This window comes from Phyllobates terribilis, unplaced genomic scaffold, assembly GCF_046119375.1.
Source record: "Phyllobates terribilis strain yellow unplaced genomic scaffold, ASM4611937v1 Scaffold_7__3_contigs__length_470593459, whole genome shotgun sequence".
NCBI lineage: Eukaryota > Metazoa > Chordata > Amphibia > Anura > Dendrobatidae > Phyllobates > Phyllobates terribilis.
The window spans coordinates 85,912,715-85,935,997 of record NW_027362767.1 but is presented as its reverse complement, the minus strand read 5'-3'; the positions used below and the strand labels follow the sequence as shown (position 1 = coordinate 85,935,997).

The following is a 23,283-nucleotide window of genomic DNA, read 5'->3' as shown; positions in this document are numbered from 1 at the left end:
AATGCTTCCCCCCCTCATAAGCAGGGTTTGTAGTATAATGACCCCCCCCCCCTCATAGGCAAGGTCTGTAGTATAATGCTCTCCCCTCCCATAGGCAGAGTCTGTAGTATAATGCCCCCCCATAGGCAGAGTCTGTAGTATAATGACCCCCCCATAGGCATAGTCTGTAGTATAATGCTCCCCCCTCATAAGCAGGGTCTGTAGTATAATGTCCTCCCCCCATAGGCAGAGTATGTAGTATAGTGTCCCCCACATCATAGGCAGAGTCTGTAGTATGTCCCCCCATAGGCAGAGTCTGTAGTATAATGCTCCCCCCCCATAGGCAGAGTCTGTAGTATAATGCCCCCCCTTCCCATAGGCAGAGTGGCAGGGTCTGTAGTATAATGCTCCCCCCCTCATAAGCAGGGTTTGTAGTATAATGACCCCCCCCCCTCATAGGCAAGGTCTGTAGTATAATGCTCTCCCCTCCCATAGACATAGTCTGTAGTATAATGCCCCCCATAGGCAGAGTCTGTAGTATAATGACCCCCCCATAGGCATAGTCTGTAGTATAATGCTCCCCCCCTCATAAGCAGGGTCTGTAGTATAATGTCCTCCCCCCATAGGCAGAGTATGTAGTATAGTGTCCCCCACCTCATAGGCAGAGTCTGTAGTATGTCCCCCCATAGGCAGAGTCTGTAGTATAATGCTCCCCCCCATAGGCAGAGTCTGTAGTATAATGCCCCCCCCTTCCCATAGGCAGAGTGGCAGGGTCTGTAGTATAATGCTCCCCCCCTCATAAGCAGGGTTTGTAGTATAATGACCCCCCCCCCTCATAGGCAAGGTCTGTAGTATAATGCTCTCCCCTCCCATAGGCAGAGTCTGTAGTATAATGCCCCCCCATAGGCAGAGTCTGTAGTATAATGCCCCCCCCTCATAAGCCGGGTCTGTAGTATAATGTGTCCCCCCCCTCATAGGCAGAGTATGTAGTACTAGATGGTGGCCCGATTCTAACGCATCGGGTATTCTAGAATAGGTATGCGGCCGACCGGGCGCAATCAGCAAAGCGGTGTTAAAATTTGGCGCCTATATCGCAGATTGGTCACGGCCGGCGGTCGCAACTGATCAGTAGAGCGGGGTTTAAATTTGGCGGCAATAATGCTGATTGGTCGCGGCCAGCGAACGCGACCAATCAGTAGAGCGGGGTTTAAATTTGGCGGCAATAATGCTGATTGGTTGCGGCCGGCGGTCGCGACCAATCAGCAGAGCGGTATTTAAATTTGGCGCCAATAATGCTGGTTATTCGTGACTGGTAACCGCGACCAATGAGCAGAGCGGTGTTTAAATATGGCGCCAATATCGCTGATTGGTCGCGGCCGGTGGTTGCGACTAATCAGCTGAGCGAGGTTAAAATTTGCCGCCAATACTGCTTATTGGTCGCGGCCAGAGACCGCGACTAATCAGCAGAGCGGTGTTTAAATTTGTCACCAAAATTGCTGATTGGTCGCGCCCGGCGGTCGCAACCAATCAGCAGAGCGGGGTTTAAATTTTGCGCCAATACTGCTGATTGTTCGCGGCCGGCGACCGCGACCAATCAGCAGAGCGGTGTTTCAAATTGGCACCAAAATCGCTGATTGGTCGCGGCCGGCCACCGCAACCAATCAGCAGAGCGGGGTTTAAATTTGCCGCCCATATCGCTGATTGGTATATCGCTGATTGGTCGCGGCTGGCAGCCGCGACCAATCAGCAGAGCGTTGTTTAAATTTAGCGCCAATCTCGCTGATTGGTCGAGGCAGTTAGCCGCGACCAATCAGCAGAGCGGGGTTTAAATTTGGCGGCAATACTGCTGATTGGTCGCAGTTGCCGGCCGTGACCAATCAGCAGAGCGGTGTTTCAATTTGCCACCAAAATCGCTGATTGGTCGGGGCCGGCCACCGCGACCAATTAGCAGAGCGGGGTTTAAATTTGCCGCCCATATCGATGATTGGTCGCGGCCGGCGGCCGCAACCAATCAGCGTCGTATTAGTGAGGACCGGGGAGCGGCGCTGCCTGTGCGGGTACTTCCACTGCGAGCATCTGGAAGATGAGCGGCTGCTCGCAGCAGAAGCATCCCGACCGGCGGCGCCGCTCCTCGGTCCTCCGTTCACACTTGCCGTCGGGAGATCATAGCGCTGTTTAAATTAGGCGCCAATCTCGCTGATTGGTCGCGGTCGGCTGGCGGCCGCAACCAATCACCAGAGCGTTGTTTAAATTTGGCACCAATTTCGCTGATTGGTCGCGTCTGGCGTCCGCGACCAATCAGCAGAGCGTTGTTTAAATTTGGCGCCAATCTCGCTGATTGGTCGCGGTCAGCTGTCATCCGCGACCAATCAGCAGAGCGTTGTTTAAATTTGACGCCAATCTCGCTGATTGGTCGCGGCTGTCATCCGCGACCAATCAGCAGAGCGTTGTTTAAATTTGGCGCCAAGCTCGCTGATTGGTCGCGGCTGGCGTCCGCGACCAATCAGCACAGCAGTGTTTAAATGTGGCGCCAAAATCGCTGATTGGTCGGGTGCGGAGACCGCGACCAATCAGAGAATCGTATTGGTGAGGACCGGGGAGCGCCGCTGCCTGTACCGCTACTTCCGCTGCGAGAAGCCGGGACATGAGCGACTGCTCGCAGCAGAAGTATCCCGACCCGCAGTGCCGCTCCCCGGTCCTCCCTTGACACCCTAGCCGCTGATCTCCCGACAGTAGCCGCATGGTGTTACTAAGGTCCGGACATTTGTGTTCAAAATCGCTGATTGGGCGCCACATTTAAATATCGGCCACGACCAATCACCGATCTTGGCGCCATATTTAAACACCGCTGTGCTGATTGGTCGCAGACTCTGCCCGCGACCAATCACCGATTTGGGCGCCACATTTAAATAGCGACCAATCAGCACAGCGGTGTTTAAATGTGTCTGCAAGATCGGTCATTGGTCGCGGGCGCTATTTAAATGTGGCGCCCAAATCGGTGATTGGTCGCGGGCATCGTCCGTGACCAATCATCAAAGCAGTGTTTAAATGTGGTGCCCAAATCGGTGATTGGTCGCGGGCAGAGGCCGAGACCAATCAGCACAGCGGTGTTTAACTTTTGGTCCAAGATTAGTGATTGGTCGCGGCGAAAGATCGCGACCAATCATCGAATCGTATTGCTGAGGACCGGGGAGCGGAATCGTATTGGTGAGGACCCGGGGAGTGGCATCGTATTGGTGAGGACCGGGAAGCGGCGCTGCAGGGCGGGATACTTCCACTGCGAGAACCCGGGACACGAGCGGGCGTTCGCAGCAGAAGTATCCTCCCCCGCAGCGCCGCTCCCCGGTCCTCCCTTGACACCCTAGCCGCATGGATGTCAGCGCCGCTGCCTGTACGGCTACTTCCGCTGCGAGAACCCGGGACATGAGCGGGCGTTCGCAGCAGAAGTATCCCGACCCGCAGCGCCGCTCCCCGGTCCTCCCTTGACACCCTAGCCGCATGGAGGTCAGCGTCGCCGGCGGTCGGGAGATGAGCGCCTCGCGCCGGTCATCTCCCGGCTGCATCGCCGCTGAGCTCCGTCCCGCAGATGAGCCGCTAACGGCCGCCATCTTTTTTCAGAAATCCCACGGCGCTCATTGGCCGCTGCCGGACCAATGAGCGACGCAGGATTTCCTGGACAGACAGACAGACAGAAAGACAGACAGACGGGATAAGACGATTATATATATAGATAATGTCCCCCCCATAGGCAGAGTATGTCTGTAGTATAACCCCCCCCCCCTCATAGGCAGGGTCTGTAGTATAATGCTCTCCCCCCATAGGCAGAATCTGTAGTATAATGCCCCCCCCATAGACAGAGTCTGTAGTATAATGCTCCCCCCCATAGGCAGAATCTGTAGTATAATGCTCCCCCCCTTCCCATAGGCAGAGTATGTAGTATAATTATTCCCCCCCATAGGCATAGTCTGTAGTATAATGCTCCCCCTTCCCATAGGCAAAGTCTGTAGTATAATTATCCACCCATAGGCAGGGTCTGTAGTATAATGTCGTCGTCCCCATAGGCAGAGTCTGTAGTATAATGCTCCCCCCCTCATAGGCAGGGTTTGTAGTATAATTATACCCCCCTCATAGGCAAGGTCTGTAGTATAATGCTCTCCCCTCCCATAGACATAGTCTGTAGTATAATGCCCCCCCATAGGCAGAGTCTGTAGTATAATGACCCCCCCATAGGCATAGTCTGTAGTATAATGCTCCCCCCTCATAAGCAGGGTCTGTAGTATAATGTCCTCCCCCCATAGGCAGAGTATGTAGTATAGTGTCCCCCACCTCATAGGCAGAGTCTGTAGTATGTCCCCCCATAGGCAGAGTATGTAGTATAGTGTCTCCCCCCTCCTCATAGGCAGGGTCTGTAGTATAATGCTCCCCCCCTCATAGGCAGGGTCTGTAGTATAATGCTCTCCTCCCCATAGGCAGAATCTGTAGTTTAATGCCCCCCCATAAGCAGAGTCTGTAGTTTAATGCTCTCCCCTATAGGCAGAATCTGTAGTATAATGCCCCCCCATAGGCAGAGTCTGTAGTATAATGCCCCCCCATAGGCAGAGTCTGTAGTATAATCCCCCCCCCATAGGCAGAGTCTGTAGTATAATGCCCCCCCCCCTCATAGGCAGGGTCTGTAATATAATGTCCACCCCCTCATAGGCAGAGTCTGTAGTATAATGTCGCATCCCCCGGCAAAAAATAAATAAGCACAATACTGACCTCTCCTCCTTGTTCCCTTGCTGCTCTGAGTGCCGTGCCCGGCCGCCCATCCTGAGTACAGCGGGCCAGGTGCCAAGTGATGACGTCACTGACGTCAGACGCAGAGGGGGGACTGATGGGAGAGGGAGCGTCGCGCTCCCTATCTCATCAGTGAACTTGCGGTGACGGGCGGGGGGGGGGCCCGATGCTGGCACTGGGAGCCCCCTTCCTGCTTAAGGGCCGCACAGTGGCCGCCAGGCAGTGCAGGGACATAGTCTCCCTGCTCTGCCTGTAGTGTAACTGTGCACGCCGGATACAGTTACAATAGCATAGCTCCGGGTGGGCCCTCTCAGAGCTCTGGACCCGGGGCCACCGCCCCCTCTGCCCCCTTGGTAGCTACTGGGCACAGCAATACAGCCATATAAATCGAACCCAGATCAGAATGCAGTGCATGGACTGGTCTCGGTTCTCCTGACCTGAGCGTGACAGCTGCATAGAAATACATGAAACTGTCACGGTCAGGTTGGGAGAGTCGCCGGTCGGTCCGTGCGTTGCGATCCTATCTCGGTCAAATTTGTACGGCCGCCTGACCGCGCCCAAAGAGTGATAAAAGGCTAGCACCTTCTGTGCAATATCCATACAAGTACGGGACATTCGAATCTCACAGATTTAGATCTTCAAGTTAAGTAAAAAAAAATCAACAATAGAGAGGAATTTACATTTTTGCCATAATTAGCTTGAACTTCTTTAAACGGCTCCAGATTCTCATAGTTTGGGAGAGGAGACAAATAACACAGTGATGCGTCATTATAGACCTATTCATTGGGCCGTATGAGATTCTGCAGGAAAATGTATTTTCAGATTTTTGTCTGTATTGTATGTGTTTTGACATAATGATGCTAATACATGTGGATTCATCGGGAGTGTTTTGCTTTTCCTATTTGTCAGGGGGTCAGGAGCATTTCAGTATAGCCCTCACCGCACCCCTCATAATTCATCGGATGATCGTTATAAATATTTTCTTCTCTAGGTTTTACTGGATGCAGTGCAAGGGGTATTTCTTACACTGCCAAATATTTCTCAAGTGTAATGTTTCTAGTTTCTAAAATGACAGCCAAGATACTAGATAAACACTGGCATTTGTAGAAATGAAGAATCCTGCAGTATCTTGGGGTACAATTTCCTTTAATCGTTTGCATGTTTATTAAATGTTTCAAAACAAAAAAAATAAAAACAAAATTATTTTATGCATTTTATAATCCTATATAATCTTACATATGTGTCTGTAAATATTTGCATCCCAATAAGACAGCAATTCTGGAGCAATTCTCAGAACTTTGAGTTGTGCCGTGCCTCTGTTATCCTCCTGGACAAGTAAAAATAAAATTGGTAACTTGGCATTTCTACCTTGTCTATGGGACATGTCCCTACACAGAAAGGGCTCTTGCAGATGACTGTATAAATCTCACCGAGATCGGACTGCAGTCCATGGACCGGCCGGCGGCTCTCTCGACCCGAGTGTGACAGCTTCATATATTTCTTTACAGCTGTCGCGCTCTTGTTGGGAGAGCCGCCGGCCGGTCCATGCACTGCAGTCCAATCTGGGTCAGATTTATACGGCTGTCTGACTGCGCACACGCACTTTCCAATCATCAATGACCGTGTCAACTTGTTTGGGAACATGTCCTTTTCACAAACAGAATAGCAGCAAGTTGTCAATTTATGATTGAATACTATTTTTTCTAGTAGAGATCTGCTCTTACTTTCCCAGAAACAAAGTTCCAGGAGGGTTTTAAGATATTAAAAAGAAGTCCCAGAAATGTTAGAAATGAGAAAATGCAAGAATTTACCAAAATAGACATTTCAGGAGAGTTAAGGGATCCTGTTTTAGATATTTATTGATTCAAACAAGCCCAGTATCACTTTATTATAATTACATTGTTAAAGTGGTTTTAGACATTTAGGAACGTAGACCTCAAACAATTCCAGTAATGTAAAATTAATAAAGCCTGATAGTACCCTACCCACCCTTTCCTCATCCAGTGTTGATGTTTGTGCTTTTGCTGCAGCGGTGACGTCATTATCAACAGTTCACATTACCACTGCAGACAATCGCTGAGCACAGCATCTCTACCCATGTAGACAGCACAAGCCGTTAAGCTCTGCAGCAATGATATGAGCTGTTGACATGACATCACCATTGCAACCAAAACGCCAAGCACCGGAGCTGGACCAGAGGAGGGTAGGTACTGTCTTGCTTCATTATTTTTCATTAGTGTAGTGTTTAGAGGTTTACTTTATTAGGTGTCTTCATTCCTGTAAAAAAAAAAATTGCTTGTAAGTGGCTTCCATACCTTTGCTATTTTCCCAATATATTTGCCTGTCTTTAGCTGCATTATACTGTATATACAATGTAGTCATTTTGGAGTACAGATGATGGCAGTGAAAGGGTCAGTTCAGCACCGGTGTGTCACTAACAATGGGGATAGGCTACTGCAGGAGATTGTTTTTATAAGCAGAATACTCAGAGTAGGACACAGGAGCTGACATTAAAGGGTTATTCCCATCTCCAAGATCCTATCTCAGTATGTAGTAGGTGTAATAATAATATTAGCAAATACCTCCAATTAGAAATGTAGTATATTTCTTCTAATTCGCTATGTTGCTTACCCCATGTGCAGGACATTAAAGTAGCTTAGTTACATCCACTAACAACTAACTGTCACTATATGAGTGGTTGTAATCATAGATAGCTAAGCTCCTGCAATGCCTGCACATGGGGTAAGTGACATAGTTTATCAGAAGAACTATACTACATTTCTATGTCACTTACCCCATGTGCAGGCATTGCAGGAGCTTAGCTATCTATGATTACAACCACTCATATAGTGACAGTTAGTTGTTAGTGGATGTAACTAAGCTACTTTAATGTCCTGCACATGGGGTAAGCAACATAGCGAATTAGAAGAAATATACTACATTTCTAATTGGAGGTATTTGCTAATATTATTATTATTACACCTACTACATATTGGGATAGGATCTTGGAGATGGGAATAACCCTTTAAGGTTTCATTAAAAAAATATAATTGTGTAATGAAGAGTTATACACTTTTCTAGTCTACTTTCTGTATCTGATCTTCGCCATTTTCAGTATCTCTGCCTCTAGTCTTTCATCAGAATTATTTACTATTTATTTCCAGAAAATGAATGTCTGTCTCTCCTGTTCACGTGATAACCGGCATCGGTGCACAGCTCATTAAAATACAGTGATCAGAGCTGTGTAGTTGAAGTGGGTTACCCACCATCTGAAATTTCTAAAAACTACTTACAATGCTATGAAATATTATAAGAAGTGGTACTCATTTACCCCACTTGCTCTATCGCTTCCAGGTGTCTTATTGGTCTTTGTTCTTCCTGCACAAGCGATGACGTGTCGTAATGGACATGTAAAATATCGCTGCTATACCCAGTGATTGGCTGTAGGGGTCACATGTCACGAAAAACAGAGACCAATTAAAGACTTGTAAAGCATTGGATTGGGAGCAGTGGGGGATCAATGTGGGGAGGATTACTACATTCATAATATTATAGCATGTTAAGAGATTTTTTGTTTTTAGTGGGTGGGGAACCATTTTTAGTAATATGCATGCATTGTAGGGTGAATTATTCAGCCATTTTACTATTATTCAAGGTCTAGAATATAAAAATCACGTGCTATAACTGTCTGGAAATGTGATTGCGTAACCTTTTGTTTTATTTTACTTTCATAAATCAATAGTAAATATGAAAATATGAAATTTTGTAACATATCTTATTAGACATAACATATCTTATCGGCTTCTCTCTCTTCCTGGACAGATCTTTCATTCTCAATATTCCCAATTCATGGCTAAAATCTGTCTTCAGTGAATACAGACTTTCCTATTACTGAGATAGGAGAGGACTAGTGATGAGTGAGCACTAAAATGCTCGGGTACTCGTTGTTCGAGTCAAGCAAATTGGAATACTCGACTGCTCGACCCGAGCAACAAGCCCAATGTAAGTCTATGGGAAACTCGATCATTTTTCAAGCGGCTCCCCCCGGCGGTCTGCAGAGGGACTAAAAATTGCCCAAATCGATGGGAATAGTGCTCAAATGATATGGGAACATCATGGGGAAGACCCCTGGAAGCATTTCTGACTCCCAGGTCACTGCTGTGAACAACGTTGTCAGAGGTATTACGCCACTTTTATGGACTCACAATAAAACATACAAAAACAAAACCAAAATGGATTTTCCTGAGAAATATGTTAAGGAACATCATTTCCAGGGTAATGACCCACACCTTGGGCTATGTTCACATGTTACGTTATTGATTTTGCATTGCTTTCAACCGTGACAAATGCATTCACCGGGAAATGTCATTTTAACATTTTACAACCTTATCTGGCCATGTGGTGTGTGAAACATGATCAGACAAGTCCTGTTTCATTTATGAAGGAGGGACTCTGAAAGTCGCAGCCTATTTTTATAGGGCCATCGGGCAGCCTTTACTATTCTTAAAGGGCCAGCAATCGGCCCTCACTATTCTTAGAGAGTCATCACCCGGCTATGCTTTGTTGTTCCCATTACTAAAGAGTGGGTCTCCTATACTGTTATTGCGTATGCAGTGAGTGGCAGGTCTGCCCAAAATTTGGACGCACCCCAGTACCCCTTTGAAAATTTGGACGCACCCCAAAACCCCTTTGAAGAGACTTAGAGGAGGGCCTCCTGAAAACAATGTTCCCATTATTAGGAAGTGAGTCTCCCATACTATTTGCCTATGCAGTGAATGCAAGGGCTGCCAAAAATTTGGACCTACTCCAATGCCCTTTGGAAGAGACATAGAGGTCAGAAGGCCTCCTGAAAACAATGTTCTCTTTATTAGGAAGTGGGTCTACCATTGTGTTTGCCTATGCAGTGAATGCAAGGGTTGGCAAAAATTTGGAGGCACTCCAATGCCCCTTGGAAGAGACGTAGAGGGCCACATGAAAAAATGTTCCCATTAGAAAGGAGCAGGTCTCCTATACTTGTAATGCCCATGCACTAAGTGTATGGACTGACAAACATTTAGCCCTGGAGGGTATAGATGAACTTACTGTCTAAAAAATTTTTTTATGGGCATCATAAACACCCTTCGTCGCCTTCGTAATGAATGAAATATAAACTGGCTGTTTATATTTCATTTATTATACATGCAGGGAGCTGCATGTATTGCATATATAGCAATTATTTCTTTATTTACTGATTCTTGTATGTGATAGCAGTATTGATGTAATCTATTCAGGCTTATTACACCATATTCCTTATATTGATGGGATATTGTTAAAATACTGATGCTGTGTATGATCACATACCATGTATACATTGGGTTTTGAAATTTAGTAGTTTCTATGTGCAATACTATTAGAAGCATAATCTTGGCTTGGTATAATAATAATAATATTTTCCCCTGGTATACCTTATTGATCTATTATCCTATTTTTGATACATTCCTGTTCTTGTGTATATTCTTGTATTCCATATGTCCAATCACGGCATTGATTTTATGTTAGGTTTTAATCATGTCTAAATTGTCTTGCTTGTAATAAAATTTTGAATATTTATTTTGGGTGTGCACATAGTTAATGTATCCTTGTTTTCTATTTATTGTACAGAGTTTATACATTATGGAGCACCCCATTTCTATATAGTGGCTGTGCATCTTTCTTTGTGTTTATATTACAAAGTTACATTATGGAGCACCCCATTTCTATATAGTGGCTGTGCATCTTTCTTTGTGTTTATATTACAAAGTTACATTATGGAGCAACCCATTTCTATATAGTGGCTGTGCATCTTACTTTGTGTTTATATTACAAAGTTGCTTATCACGTGTACTATTGATTTTTTAAGTAGAAGTTAAAACGACGGTCACTCTGTAAAGCATTTTTATATTTGCTTTATGATTTGGCGTAGAGTCCCTAAATATACTGATCGTTGTTTCTTCTTTCTTTTAGGAAATATGTGAAAATCCCCAGTTTATAATAGGAGGAGCTAACAGAACGGATATCTGTCAAGGAGATTTGGGTAAGACAATCACACAATACATGTAAAGAAGAAATATATAATATCAGCATAGTGTAGTCTGCACGGTATTCAATGCTGCACACCCGGAAGAGAAGTAAACCACCGATACTGAGCTTCACAGAGTTGTACATAGTGCATGCAGAAAAATGAATCAAAATAAATCAAACAGTATGAACAGCAAATCATCAATATATCATCTATCATCACTCAGCAAATCACAAAACTAGACAACTATTGTACACACGTGGTGAAAATTGTTGGTAGCCCTCGTTTAATGACAGAAAAACCCACAATGGTCACGGAAATAACTTGAATCTGACAAAAGTAATAATAAATGAAAAATCTATGAAAATGAACAAATGAAAGTCAGACATTGCTTTTCACCCCTGCTTCCACAGAATTTAAAAAAAATTAAACTCATGAAATAGACCCGGACAGAAATGATGGTATTCTTAACTTAATATTTTGTTGAACAACCTTTTGAGGCAATCACTGCAATCAAACGATTCCTGTAACTGTAAATGAGACTTCTGCACCTCTCGACAGGTATTTTGGCCCACTCCTCATGAGCAACTGCTCCCGTTGTCTCTTGTTTGAAGGTTGCCTTTTCCAGACGGCATGTTTCAGCTCTTTCCAAAGACGCTCAATAGGATTTAGGTCAGGGCTCATAGAAGGCCACTTCAGAATAGTCCAATGTTTTCCTCTTAGCCATTCTTGGGTGTTTTTAGCTGTGTGTTTTGGGTCATTATCCTGTTGCAAGACCCATGACCTGCGACTGAGACCAAGCTTTCTGACACTGGGCAGCACATTTCTCTCTAGAATCCCTTGATAGTCTTGAGATTTCATTGTGCCCTGCACAGATTCCAGACACCCTGTGCCAGATGCAGCAAAGCAGCCCCAGAACATAACAGAGCTTCCTCCATGATTCACAGTAAGGACGGTGTTCTTTTCTTGATATGCTTCATTTTTCCGTCTATAAACAAAGAGCTGACGTGCCTTGCCAAAAACTTCCATTTTTGTCTCATCTGTCCATAAGACATTCTCCCAGACACTTTGTGTCTTGTCAACATGTAGTTTGGCAAATTCCAGTCTGGCTTTTTATGACTTTGTTTTTCAACAATGGTGTTCTCCTTGGTCATCTTCCATGAAGTCCACTTTGGATCAAACAATGACAGATGGTGCGATCTGACACTGATGTTCCTTGAGCTTGAAGTTCACCTTTAATCTCTTTAGAAGTTTTCCTGGGCTCTTTTGTTACCATTCGTATTATCCGTCTCTTTGATTTGTCATAAATTTTCCTCCTGCTTCCACGTCCAGGGAGGTTGGCTACAGTCCCATGGATCTTAAATTTCTGAATAATATGTGCAACTGTAGTCACAGGAACATCAAGCTGCTTGGAGATGGTCTTATAACCTTTACCTTTAACATGCTTGTCTATAATTTTCTTTCTAATCTCCTGAGACAACTCTTTCCTTTGCTTCCTCTGGTCCATGTTGAGTGTGGTACACACCATGTCACCAAACAGCACAGTGAGTATCTGTAGCCCTATATACAGGCCCACTGACTGATTACAAGATTGTACACACCTGTGATGCTAATTAGTGGACGCAACTTGATTTAATATGTCCCTTTTGTCACATTATTTTCAGGGGTACCATAATTTCTGTCCAGGTCTATTTCATGAGTTTAATTTTTTTAAAAATTCTGTGGAAACAGGGTTGAAAAGCAATGTCTGACTTTCATTTGTTCATTTTCATAGATTTTTAATTTATTATTACTTTTGTCAGATTCAAGTTATTTCTGAGACCATTGTGGGTTTTTCTTTCATTAAACGAGGGGTACCAACAATTTTGACCACGTGTGTATTTCTTGTACCACTTATAGCAATAAATATGCCAGCTGTTTTGATGGCTGCGTGGGGGCCATTATACTGTTTGAATGGCTAGTGGGGGCCATTATAATGTGTGCAGGCCATTATACAGTGGGAACGGTTGTAGGGGCCATTATACTACATTATATGGAGGGACATCGTACTGTATGAAGGGCAGTGTAGGGACCATCATACTGTCTGGAGGGCGGTGTCAAGGCCATCATACTGTGTTGAGGTCACTGTGTGGGTATCATACTTTGTCCAGGGAGGGCACTGTAGGGTCATTAATACTGTGCATGTGGAGGACTTCACTGTGGGGGTATCTTCCTGTGTTTGGGGGGCACATTTGTTGGCATTATACTTTGAGGGCCATAAAGTATGATACGTGGGAACAGTGTTGGACAGGGTTGGCAAAGGCCCACCAGTAACTTTGATTCTTGAGGCCCACTGTTCAGCTACATCCAAAAGTTACCTGACTCTAGTACACAAATTTAATTTTGCTTCTATGTAATATTTATTTGTTTCATGAATGATTAGGTTATACCTTTTTTCTGCAAATTGTAAATCAAGTGTAATAGCACTACTCAATAGCAGTCCTTCACAGGGGCCTACCGGAAGATTCTCCTGTGGGCCAGTCCAAGCCTGCATGGGAATACTAAGGGGCTTCATTAAGGGTAAAATTACTTTGTAAGGGCTATACAGCTGTGAGATATGCTCTTCTGTAACCCTGAATATTATTTTTTTGTGTGATGGGGCCCAATTATGACTTCTGCTATAGAGCCCCATGATTTCTATGTATGCCCCCGATGCCAGCCATGCCGACTTCTTGGTGGTGCTTTCTATTTTTACTGGTACCTCCACCGTCTGACTTCCTTCGCACACAGTAAAACTTTCCTTCTAGCAGTTAGCATCTTGGAGATTAAGTTACAGAGAACACAATGAGGTAATTTAGCCACTACTGGAATAACCTTCTCCTTGAGTGCACCTGATTAAAGTATGTCAAATTGAAGGGTCAAAATAAGCAAGTATTTCTTTTTAGCTAAAGGGTTGGTCCCACAGTGTCTGTTCAGGAGTGTACTACTCCCCAGCCAGCCGACGTCCTGGCCAACACTCTTGCTTGAATGACAGTCCAGACCAGCGGTGTGTTATATGAAGCGGCTTTGCCTCTGCAGAATAGTGGCATTGAATTTTGCTGGGATCAGAGCTAACCGCGCACTTTGGTGATCCCGCCCAGCTTCACAGCAGTGCTTACAAGCTCAATAGAAAGGGGCTTGTAAGTGAAGCATATGTTTGGTCACCGTTAAGCAGCATCAGTGAACACTTCCCCTAAGCAACAAGTTGTAAATTAAAAATGAAATTGTAATTATTAGAGGAATAAAGGAGAATTTTAATAAATAGTACAATTACAAAAGTCCTTGTTTTTACAAGCAGTTTTCAACAATACTCAATACAGATGGTACTAACCCTTTTACTTTATTACCAGTTTTGCATCTCTGCATCCTTCAGCAAGATTCGTCTTACTTCACAGAATGGACCCATGAATCTTAAATATATTTATTTTTCAAAATGTAAAAACTATATTGCAAAGATACATTATCTTCCAAAACAAGGAACGTGTGTACCAATTTGTTTGTGGTATTGCAGCTCAGCGCCATAACTTTAATGCCAGGAACTACTCGAGTGCAGGTACTGTGGTGTTTCTGGAAAAAGTTTTGGGTTGTTGTTTGTTTTCTTTATAGCGAAGATCAAGTTTAGTATCTCTTCTTCTCAATGGCATTGGCTTGGCTTTTGAAATGGGACAGAAACTGTAATACATAGTGAATGGAAGCTTCATGTGCACCATTTTGGCATGTATGGCTACCAGTAATTAACCCAGACCCTCTGTATTAAAGCCATGGATTGGGTTGGTTGAACGTCCAAGGTGCAGAAGCTCACCAGTGATGACACTGCGGGGCCAGAACTTACGGAGTGAGGATACTTTGCATGAACTTCAATTTCACACTTTTCAGCATACCCCTTCTGGCTGAGGCTAATATGAGGACATTTTTAGAATTCCATCCAGATATATAATTATTTTTTTTTTATGTTTTTGTCACTGTCCAGGTTTGTCTTTTTTCATAAAAAACTTTTCTGGATGTGGTGCTGTGACGCTCGCAGCCCTACCCTGGGAAGATGGGGGTAATCGGAGCTGGGTCAGATGTTTGGTGGGTTGTAGCCGTGGCCTGGACCCGTTCCGTGCCCAGGGCCGTCACATTAAAAGGATGTAATGGGCTGACAGGGTTAGTGTTCATCGAGTGGTGAAATTGACTACGCCACCTGTGGTGTCTGGTGATGGCCACCAGCGCTGCGGCAGTCCTCTGAGGCGGGATGTAGTGGCAGCAGGAGATCATGCTACTCCCAACATGTGGAGCAGGGCCTCAGGGCAGAGAGGCGAATGGAGGGAGTTGCAGTGGAGGAGTTCTGGTGCTGTGCTGTGCGGTGCAGAAATAAAGAGACCGGAGGCCATAGGGGTAGACTTCCAGGGTTTTTACTCACGGTAGAGCATGCAGCTGCAAGGCTTCTCCCTGCTCCTCACGGGGCTCTGCGGCCACCAGGACCGGGGAGTCTGACCACCTCCGAGTAATTCAGGTGCTCTAATCGGGACCCCGCACCAAAGTGTTCCTAGACTTCACCTTTAGTCCTCTCCTATCCTTGTGTGTAGAAAGGCCGGGTCTCCCTCTGGACTATGCACAGAACAAGGGTACGGGTGGCAACTCTGTTCCGTTACCCGGTGGGATCCACTGAGCCTCCGGGCTTCTCCGACTGAGACATAGAGTAACAAAGTCAGATATCGGGGGCCGGTACCCCTTTTGCTGCAGGAATCCCTCTGACTAGGCCAGAATAGCGAGGACAGGTGGCGTGTACCGCTCCATCTGCATCCCCCTGGGATCCTTTTGCGGTGGAGCTAGACTCCTCTGCTCCAGGCCTTCTTGGGTAGGGACCTTGACCGGGTAGAGACAGCCGTTAACTCTAACCCGCCCCTCGACTCAAGGCCAGAGTACGAGGACCGTGTCCCCATCAACTGCAGGTTCACACAGAAAGCCACATTCAGTGATGAAGATCACAATCAAAAGACCATAAGCCCAAGATGGCTGTTTATTAAATATGAATTATTAAGTGTAACCTACATAGCGTCCTCCACCCTCACCCACTACTTGGTTCCCTCTATCTTTTGGTTCCCCCATCTCCACTTATCCCGGATGGGGCAGCACACTGGTGCCTATTAGCCCCCTCTGCAGGTGGGAGAAGTGTAGTGTTGGGTGCGAAGGTGGGGTCCTGATAGCTGCACCATCCTTACCTCGAAGGAGAGATACCACACCCCATTAAAGAGGTGCAGTATCCCCAGGGGCGCCACTTTGCCCTCCTGAAAGTGTAGAAGGGTATGTGATCAAGTTTGTCACCACCCTCTCTCACTTATACTTGCAACCTTGGTTTCCTTTTTGGAGGAAATCAGACCTAGATGATTCAGCTCCTGGAGAACACTGGGATTGCAATCAAGGTGGCGTAAGAAGGGCTCACTCTATGGTTCAGCGAAGGGAGGCTACTTGCTGTGGCCTTCCAGTTCGGAGGGTTGGAGAAGGATTGATGAGAGACTGTCACGGGTGTGTCAGGTGTAATAGACATTCGCTCTAGATCTGGCTGTAGAAGGTCACTGCACTTGGCATTGCAGACACCTTCTTAATCCTTCTTCCTTTAAGACCCAGAGGCGACCTCCCTCCTGCTGCTAATTGACACACCCTTGCATGGGAGTTAAAAACTCAGTTTGCTCCAGACAATTGCCGGTAATACTTCTATGTTTTTTTTGTGCATGCTTACAGGACTAGCTGTTGGCTGGCTTCTTCTCTGGTGCCCTTGCAGGACAGTTGGCGTTACTCCTCTGGTGTCTGCTCAAGCTAGGTTAATCCTCTTTGTTTATCTACCTTGTTGTCTTTAGTTTGTAGTGGGGCCTGACCAGTGCTCACCCCTCCCCCTCCCTATTTAGGGCCAAGATCTATGGATATACAGGGTTTAGGGTCCTGCTCGGTGATTGGTGTGGAACCAATATAGGAACGATAGGGTAGGCAGGGTGTTATTAGATCTGCCGAGGGGTCTCCACTCACCCTTTCCCTAGTGTTTGGGCCTCCTCCCACTCTTCCCTTCGCGTTGCACTTAGTCTTTTCCACACCTTGCGTGACATTATCACCGGCCATACATTAATAACGAAAAAAAAAAACTGACATGTGGTTTTGTGTGTGTGTGTTTTTTTTTCGGGTGTGTTTTTTTTCCCTTGGTTCATGGATTCCGTTGCAGAGCTGGCAGAGCAGATGCGCAGGCTGTCTCTGGAGGTGACTGACCTCCGCTATGAGGTTCAGCAGCAGCAACAGAGGCTGCAAGTCTCTAATATTGGAGTCTCTGCAGGTAGGCCAGTCAAGCTTGAACCCAAGGTTGCCCTCTCGGACAGGTTTTCAGGAGGTAGGGACAAGTTTTTTGTGTTCAAGGAAGTTTGCAAACTGTATTTTAAACTTTGTCCTTACTTCTCTGGAGAGGAGGAGCAGCGAGTGGGAATTGTGATCTCACTACTGTAAGGAGATCCTCAATCCTGGGCTTTCTCTTTGCCACAGGGTTCTGTTTGTTTCCAGTCTGTGGAGGTTTTTTTCCGGGGCTCTAGCCCTCATCTATGATGACCCTAACCGAATGTTGGCAGCGGATCATTCAGGATGCTTTCAAAGCGTGTTGACAACAGAACAAAGCTTTAATTAGCTATAAACAGGTACAGATATGATAGGCTTTGTGGAATCAGGAATATACATATCTTAAGTGTCTCTGTGCAGCATCAGCAGGCTGTTTCTCCTCTCATGCACAGACACAGGAAACTGAACACAGTCACATGGTCTTTTCTGTGTGTGAGTCTCTGGGAGTTTTTTTTATTTTTTTAACTTTATAGACAATACACAAACCTTGCAATAGAACATTTATATACACAGGAATGGAGTTGTTGCACTAAACATATTCCAACACCCCCACTCAACAACTACTTATCCTGTTAGTCCCATTGCAGTTCTGAAGTCCTCAAACTTGGCTCTTGGCAATGGTTTTGTCATACCATCAGCTAACATCTTGTCATGACTGTGGCTCTGGCTCAGGAAGTGTTCTGACCATATAAGAAAGGCGTGGAGCTGGGATACCTTTGTTTGGTCTTTCTGATCTCCTGACTATAGGTTGACTTGGTTCTTCTGTTTTTTTTCTTGCTGGCTTCAGAACTTATCCAGACTTCAGTGTTTTCTTTTTCAATGTCTGAGTTTGGTGATTGAGATTCTTGTTCTTGTTTCTTAGCTTGAATAACTGGTGTAACTTCATTGAATTTGAGCGAAACTGAGTTCTCATCAATCACTACATCTCTGCTGATTGTTACTGTGTTGGTCTCTGGGTGCAAGATTCTGTATCCCTTTTAATTTTCGCTATATCCCACCAGGTCTCCTTGCTTTGCATGTGCTTCCCATTTGGAACGTTTTTCTTTGGGAACATACACCAACGTTTTGCTTCCAAATATTCTTAGGTGCTTCAGGTTAGGCTTCTCACAGTTCCATAGCTCATATGGAGTTTTATTTGTGGCTTTACCTGGCAGTCTGTTTTGAAGATAGCAAGCTGTCGTGATGGCTTCTCCCCAATATGTTGTAGGTAGATTCACATCAAACAACATACTTCTTCCACTTTCACAGAGAGTGCGGTTCTTTCTGTTTATAGCTTTAATTAGCTATAAACAGGTACAGATATGATAGGCTTTGTGGAATCAGGAATATACATATCTTAAGTGTCTCTGTGCAGCATCAGCAGGATGCTTCTCCTCTCATGCACAGACACAGGAAACTGAACACAGTCATATGGTCTTTTCTGTGTGTGAGCCTCTGGTAGGTTTTTTTTTAGCTTTATAGACAATACACAAACCTAGCAATAGAACATTTACATACACAGGAATGGAGTTGTTGCACTAAACATATTCCAACACCGAATCTCCTTGGCTGAGTCAAGGCTGCGTTGCCTTCAGTAGGGGAGTTGGTCAGTAGAGACGTATAGCTCCGAATTCCGTAGATGGGCAACTGGTACAAAATGGAATGACCCGGCTCTCGGAAGCAAATTTTGTCAGGGCCATACTGAAAGGTTTGGCAGTGTATGAAACCACAGAGTCCTTGGAGGCTACCATGTCTTTGGCCATACATGTTGATAGACGCCTAAGAGATAGGTGGGGGAGACCACCTTCTCCGGAGCCCCCTTTTGGGCGTAATGCCCCTTTGCCAGGTGAGCGATTTGGGGGTGATCCGGTGGAAGAACTCATGCAGTTTGGGGGTGCCTCTGCATCATACGTTTCCCCTGAGAACTGCAAAAAGAGGATGTGTGTTTTTCTTGTGGTAAAAAGGGACCTTATATTGGGGCCTGTCCCTCGATTCCTAAGCAAAAGGAAACTCGATTAACCCTTGGTAGTCTGGAGCTGGATAATCAAGGGGTGTGTTTATCATCAACCTGCAGTTCTCTGTTTGTCCTGACAGCAGAGGTGGTGCTAGAGAGTAAGACTGAGGGTGGGGTCGGTTCATTGTGAGATAATTCTTTGATTTGTCCTGGACGGTCTTCCCACCCCAATTGTACTGGCTCTACCCTGGTTGGTGAAACATAATCCGTTGGTGGATTGGCAATTCAGAGAGATCATTGAGTGGGGAGATTACTGCCATGAGAACTGTTTAAACATTGCCCTTTCTACAGAGACCTTAGAAAAAGTTGGATATATAGATCCATAAATTATATACAAGGAGTTACCCAGATAAATCAGAAACATCTATTATATCTCCCTTCGTTATATCTATAGAAGTCACATAGAGTAGCCATATAAATTAGTTTAAATACTTTATTGAACACCGCACACAGAGAACTTTGTTATAAAATATTTTCATTCTGCCCCTAAAAACACCAATTAAAAATTCCGGGCAGTGTGGTTTACATATATCCTTAAGGCATATGGATAGTTGTAGATGCCAATATTTATCATTATATGCAGGGTAGATAATAATATATCCTTTCAAAAATACAGGGAATAAATACAAATCTCTCCAATCAGATATCAGTAAAGCATTTCATGAATGTAATCCAATATATATCATTGTATGCAGAGTGGACAACAACATATTCTTTCAAGGATACAGAGAGTAGGTGCACATCTCTTAATTCAGATATTTATCATTATATGCAAAGTAGATAATAATATATCCTTTCAAAAATACAAGGAATAAATACAAGTCTCTCTAATCAACAGTAAAGCATTTCATAAATGCATACAGTAATCCAATGTATATCATTGTATGCAGAGTAGACAACATATTCTTTCAAAAATATAGAGTAGGTACACATCTCTCAAATCAGGTATTAATAAGACATTATATAAATGCATACAGCAATCAAATATCCCATATTAATCCTGTATATATAAAAAGATCGCTATAGTTAGGCATCCAGATACAGACCATTTGCCATAGTGAAGGCCCCACACTTCCCAGCACCCCTACGCGCGTGACTGCAGACTTATGAATCCCCCCAGCGCACACATCATGCGCTGCGGGGATTCGCCAGTTTCTTAGCCGTTACTGGAGGTTATGTATGAGTTATGCACACTCCTGGCCAGAGCCCTAGTAGGTGCGCCCTCGCTCCCTACACTTGGATACAGCGGGGCCATGTCCACTCGACGACCGTGTCTCTAGATGGGGCGCGGCCTCGCTCAATACAAGTGTATGGAGTGAGGTTGCGCACACAAGACGTGCTCTGGGTGGGACTATGCATAACTTCGGTCCTGGCTCTGAAACCGGTGAGTGACTGCAAACTTATCATTTTAGACCTTACAACCCTTTTAAAGAATTGCTGCCAGGGTAGGGCAGTCCTAAAAATTGACAGTTCAAACCAGCTTTACCTCTGCAACATGGAAAAAGCACAGGGAGACTGAGGCTAGTCAGATCCAGCAATCTGTGCAGCTTCAGAGTGGCGTCACCAGGCTGTAAAACATAGAGCCTGCAAGTGTAGCTTGCTCTTTGCCTAGGTAGACTGCCACTCTGAGGTTGCAAGGTGGCCAGTAACCTAGGCAATGAGCTGTACACTGTAAAATTAAATATCCCTATTCTGGGGACTTATGTCACGTGATCCCTGTGGCCAATAAGCATTGGCTTTGTAAGGTGCCCCAGCGAGGTAGTCGTGGGCAACCTGTAGCCCCCTCTCGCTATGGCACCCTACAGACAATACGTGACCTCCCTCTGAAGTGTGGCTGTGTATGTGGTGCTCTTCACTTACTTCAAGCCATCCAAACGCGGCTGTCTCCAGGCATTTCTCTTCTGGGACCAGGGCAGCAATAAATTCAGAGGACACAAGGTTCTTAACCAGAACTTGGACTTTACTTGGGGAAGAGGAATATGTACAATATTTACAGGCCGATATAATGGATAAGGCCCGACAGGTTATCATCTCTCTCACAGGCGCTGGTAACTCCTTCAGCCCTGGTTCCCTCTTTAAATGAAGCATCTCTGTGACTCTAATCTCTTGCCCAAGAGACTCTTCTGCAATATCAACAGTGATCGGGATCTGATATCTCTCCCCCACATCTTAGCCTGGAGTCCTATTTATCTTCCTCTGCTTCCTGCAGACTAGAAGTGCCCCGGGTCCTCACTACCTTTTATGAGTTTCTCCGGCCGGCTAACAGGACTCTTGCTCTTGCGTAGGGAGACTTTCACACTGGTGATCCCACTGTCTGAGGGTATGGAGCTCCCGTCTACCCTAGCAGCCAATATACTCAGGCTGCCTGTAGGATTCTCTGTCCTATCTCTTACTGAGTAACTCCTCCTGCTTTCTGGAAACTTAAGCAGGAATTTTCCTAAAGTGCCCACCCTCGGTGAGCTGTCATCACACAGCATTAACTCATCACTGTCTGTAACCCTGCTAGCAGACTCAACCTGACATCTGCACCCAGAACAGTGGCATCTTGTGGCTGTTTACAGGTACTGCAGCCCACAAGGAATTATGCCAGGAACAAGCTCTATGTCACTCAAGGCTTGATCAGGGCACTAAGTTCCCCCTCTACTCTACTGACTGGACCACTAAAGCTAACCCCTTAGCTTGGTCTACCAACAGTTCAGAGAGGTCTGACTTCAGGAACAATTCCTTTAACTATCTCAGTGCCAAGGGAAGGCTACGCCCTTCCCCACTATTACAGCTTCACTGGGGAAATTAAACACATTCGGAGGAAGGGAGGGCTGCTGATCTCTCACCTCCTCTGGATGCATGTTATGCGTCCGAAGACTGGGATAAAGATGCCAGCACTGATTAGCCCCAGGGATGGCATGATGTTATCCCTGGGAGAGTCAGTGATGACACCGCTGGAACAGCGCCGGCATTGGTGGTGAGTATAAGTGTTATCACTTTACCAGGGGAAACAAAGGGATTGAAAAAGGTTGACTAAGTAGTGGACAACCCCTTCAAGAACTTCAGAAATAAACAATTTAGTTTAATTTGTGACATTCCCCTACTGCAACATAAACTACCCCAGGAGTTGTCTATGGGGCCCACAAACAGTTCTTACTTTCAGGCTTATTTGTCTGGTTGGCAGTACAGGCTAAAATGTAACATAAGTTTCTCTTCAGCCACATGGCCAAGCGTGTCATCCTGTAACTTAAGCCATTTTGTGAGGCAGGAGGTTGGCAGGCTGCTACTCGAATCCTCAGGGTGCACTTGGATATTTTCTGGTCATGTTGTGGAGAATGCAAATGATGTAAAGTATCATGGACAAAGTTCCCTGTAACTTTATATATGTAATGACAAGCCACCTGCAGCACTGAAAGCCTTGGACTAAGCTTTTGGCTTTTAACATTATGCCATTTTTAGGACATAAATTCTGTTTGGATTTAATTTTTTAATAATTAGAGCACTTCAAATACCTTGCATATACGCTCCTCAACAATGAAATTGCAGCACCAAGAAGGAAAATTTGTGGAATCTTGGAAATAACGGGATGGATAGACATGTTACCGATAAGAAAATGATGACGTAATGGAAACAACATTTTCAAAACCTCTCACATTTATTCAGTATCAAGTACGAACACAACACACAGAAGTCCCCGCACTGACAGCCTTGAATGCTATTGACACGCTCCCTGGGCCGTGGGGTACTCGGCAGCCGGGCCTCTGGTTGCCGGGGGATATCACGGTGGCTGACCCGGTCCGTGACCCAGGGCGTTCAGTGAAAAAGGGTAATGATATTTATCGGGGATTTGGGGAAAGTTCGTGACGCCACCTGTGGTGTCTGGTGAGGATCACCCGCGCTGCAACAGTCCTCTGAGGCAGATGTTAGGGCAGTTTGTGATGGGACGGCTCCCCACAGGTGGAGCAGGCCTCAGGGCAGCGAAGTGATGGAGAGTGGGTTGCGCTAGGCGTTGTAGTGCAGGGGGAACAGTGGCGCCGATGAAAGAATGGATGGAGGCAGTGCAGTGCAGTCATCCAAGATTTTACTCACAATTCTTCAGACAGTCCACAGGTGCACTGTACAGGTGAAGGCCTCCCGC

The 23,283-nt window shown here is 45.4% G+C and overlaps 1 protein-coding gene across 3 annotated transcripts in view; it reads left to right on the top strand.

The window, feature by feature from the left end:
- The window catches only part of CAPN3 (calpain 3), a 210,998-nt gene that overhangs the window by 47,954 nt on the left and 139,761 nt on the right, over positions 1–23,283 (top strand). For all 3 annotated transcript variants that reach the window (XM_073638927.1, XM_073638926.1, XM_073638928.1), the window contains exon 2: positions 10,738–10,807. In XM_073638927.1, the coding sequence (XP_073495028.1) occupies positions 10,738–10,807 (70 nt within the window). The remainder of the gene's footprint in view (positions 1–10,737; positions 10,808–23,283) is intronic.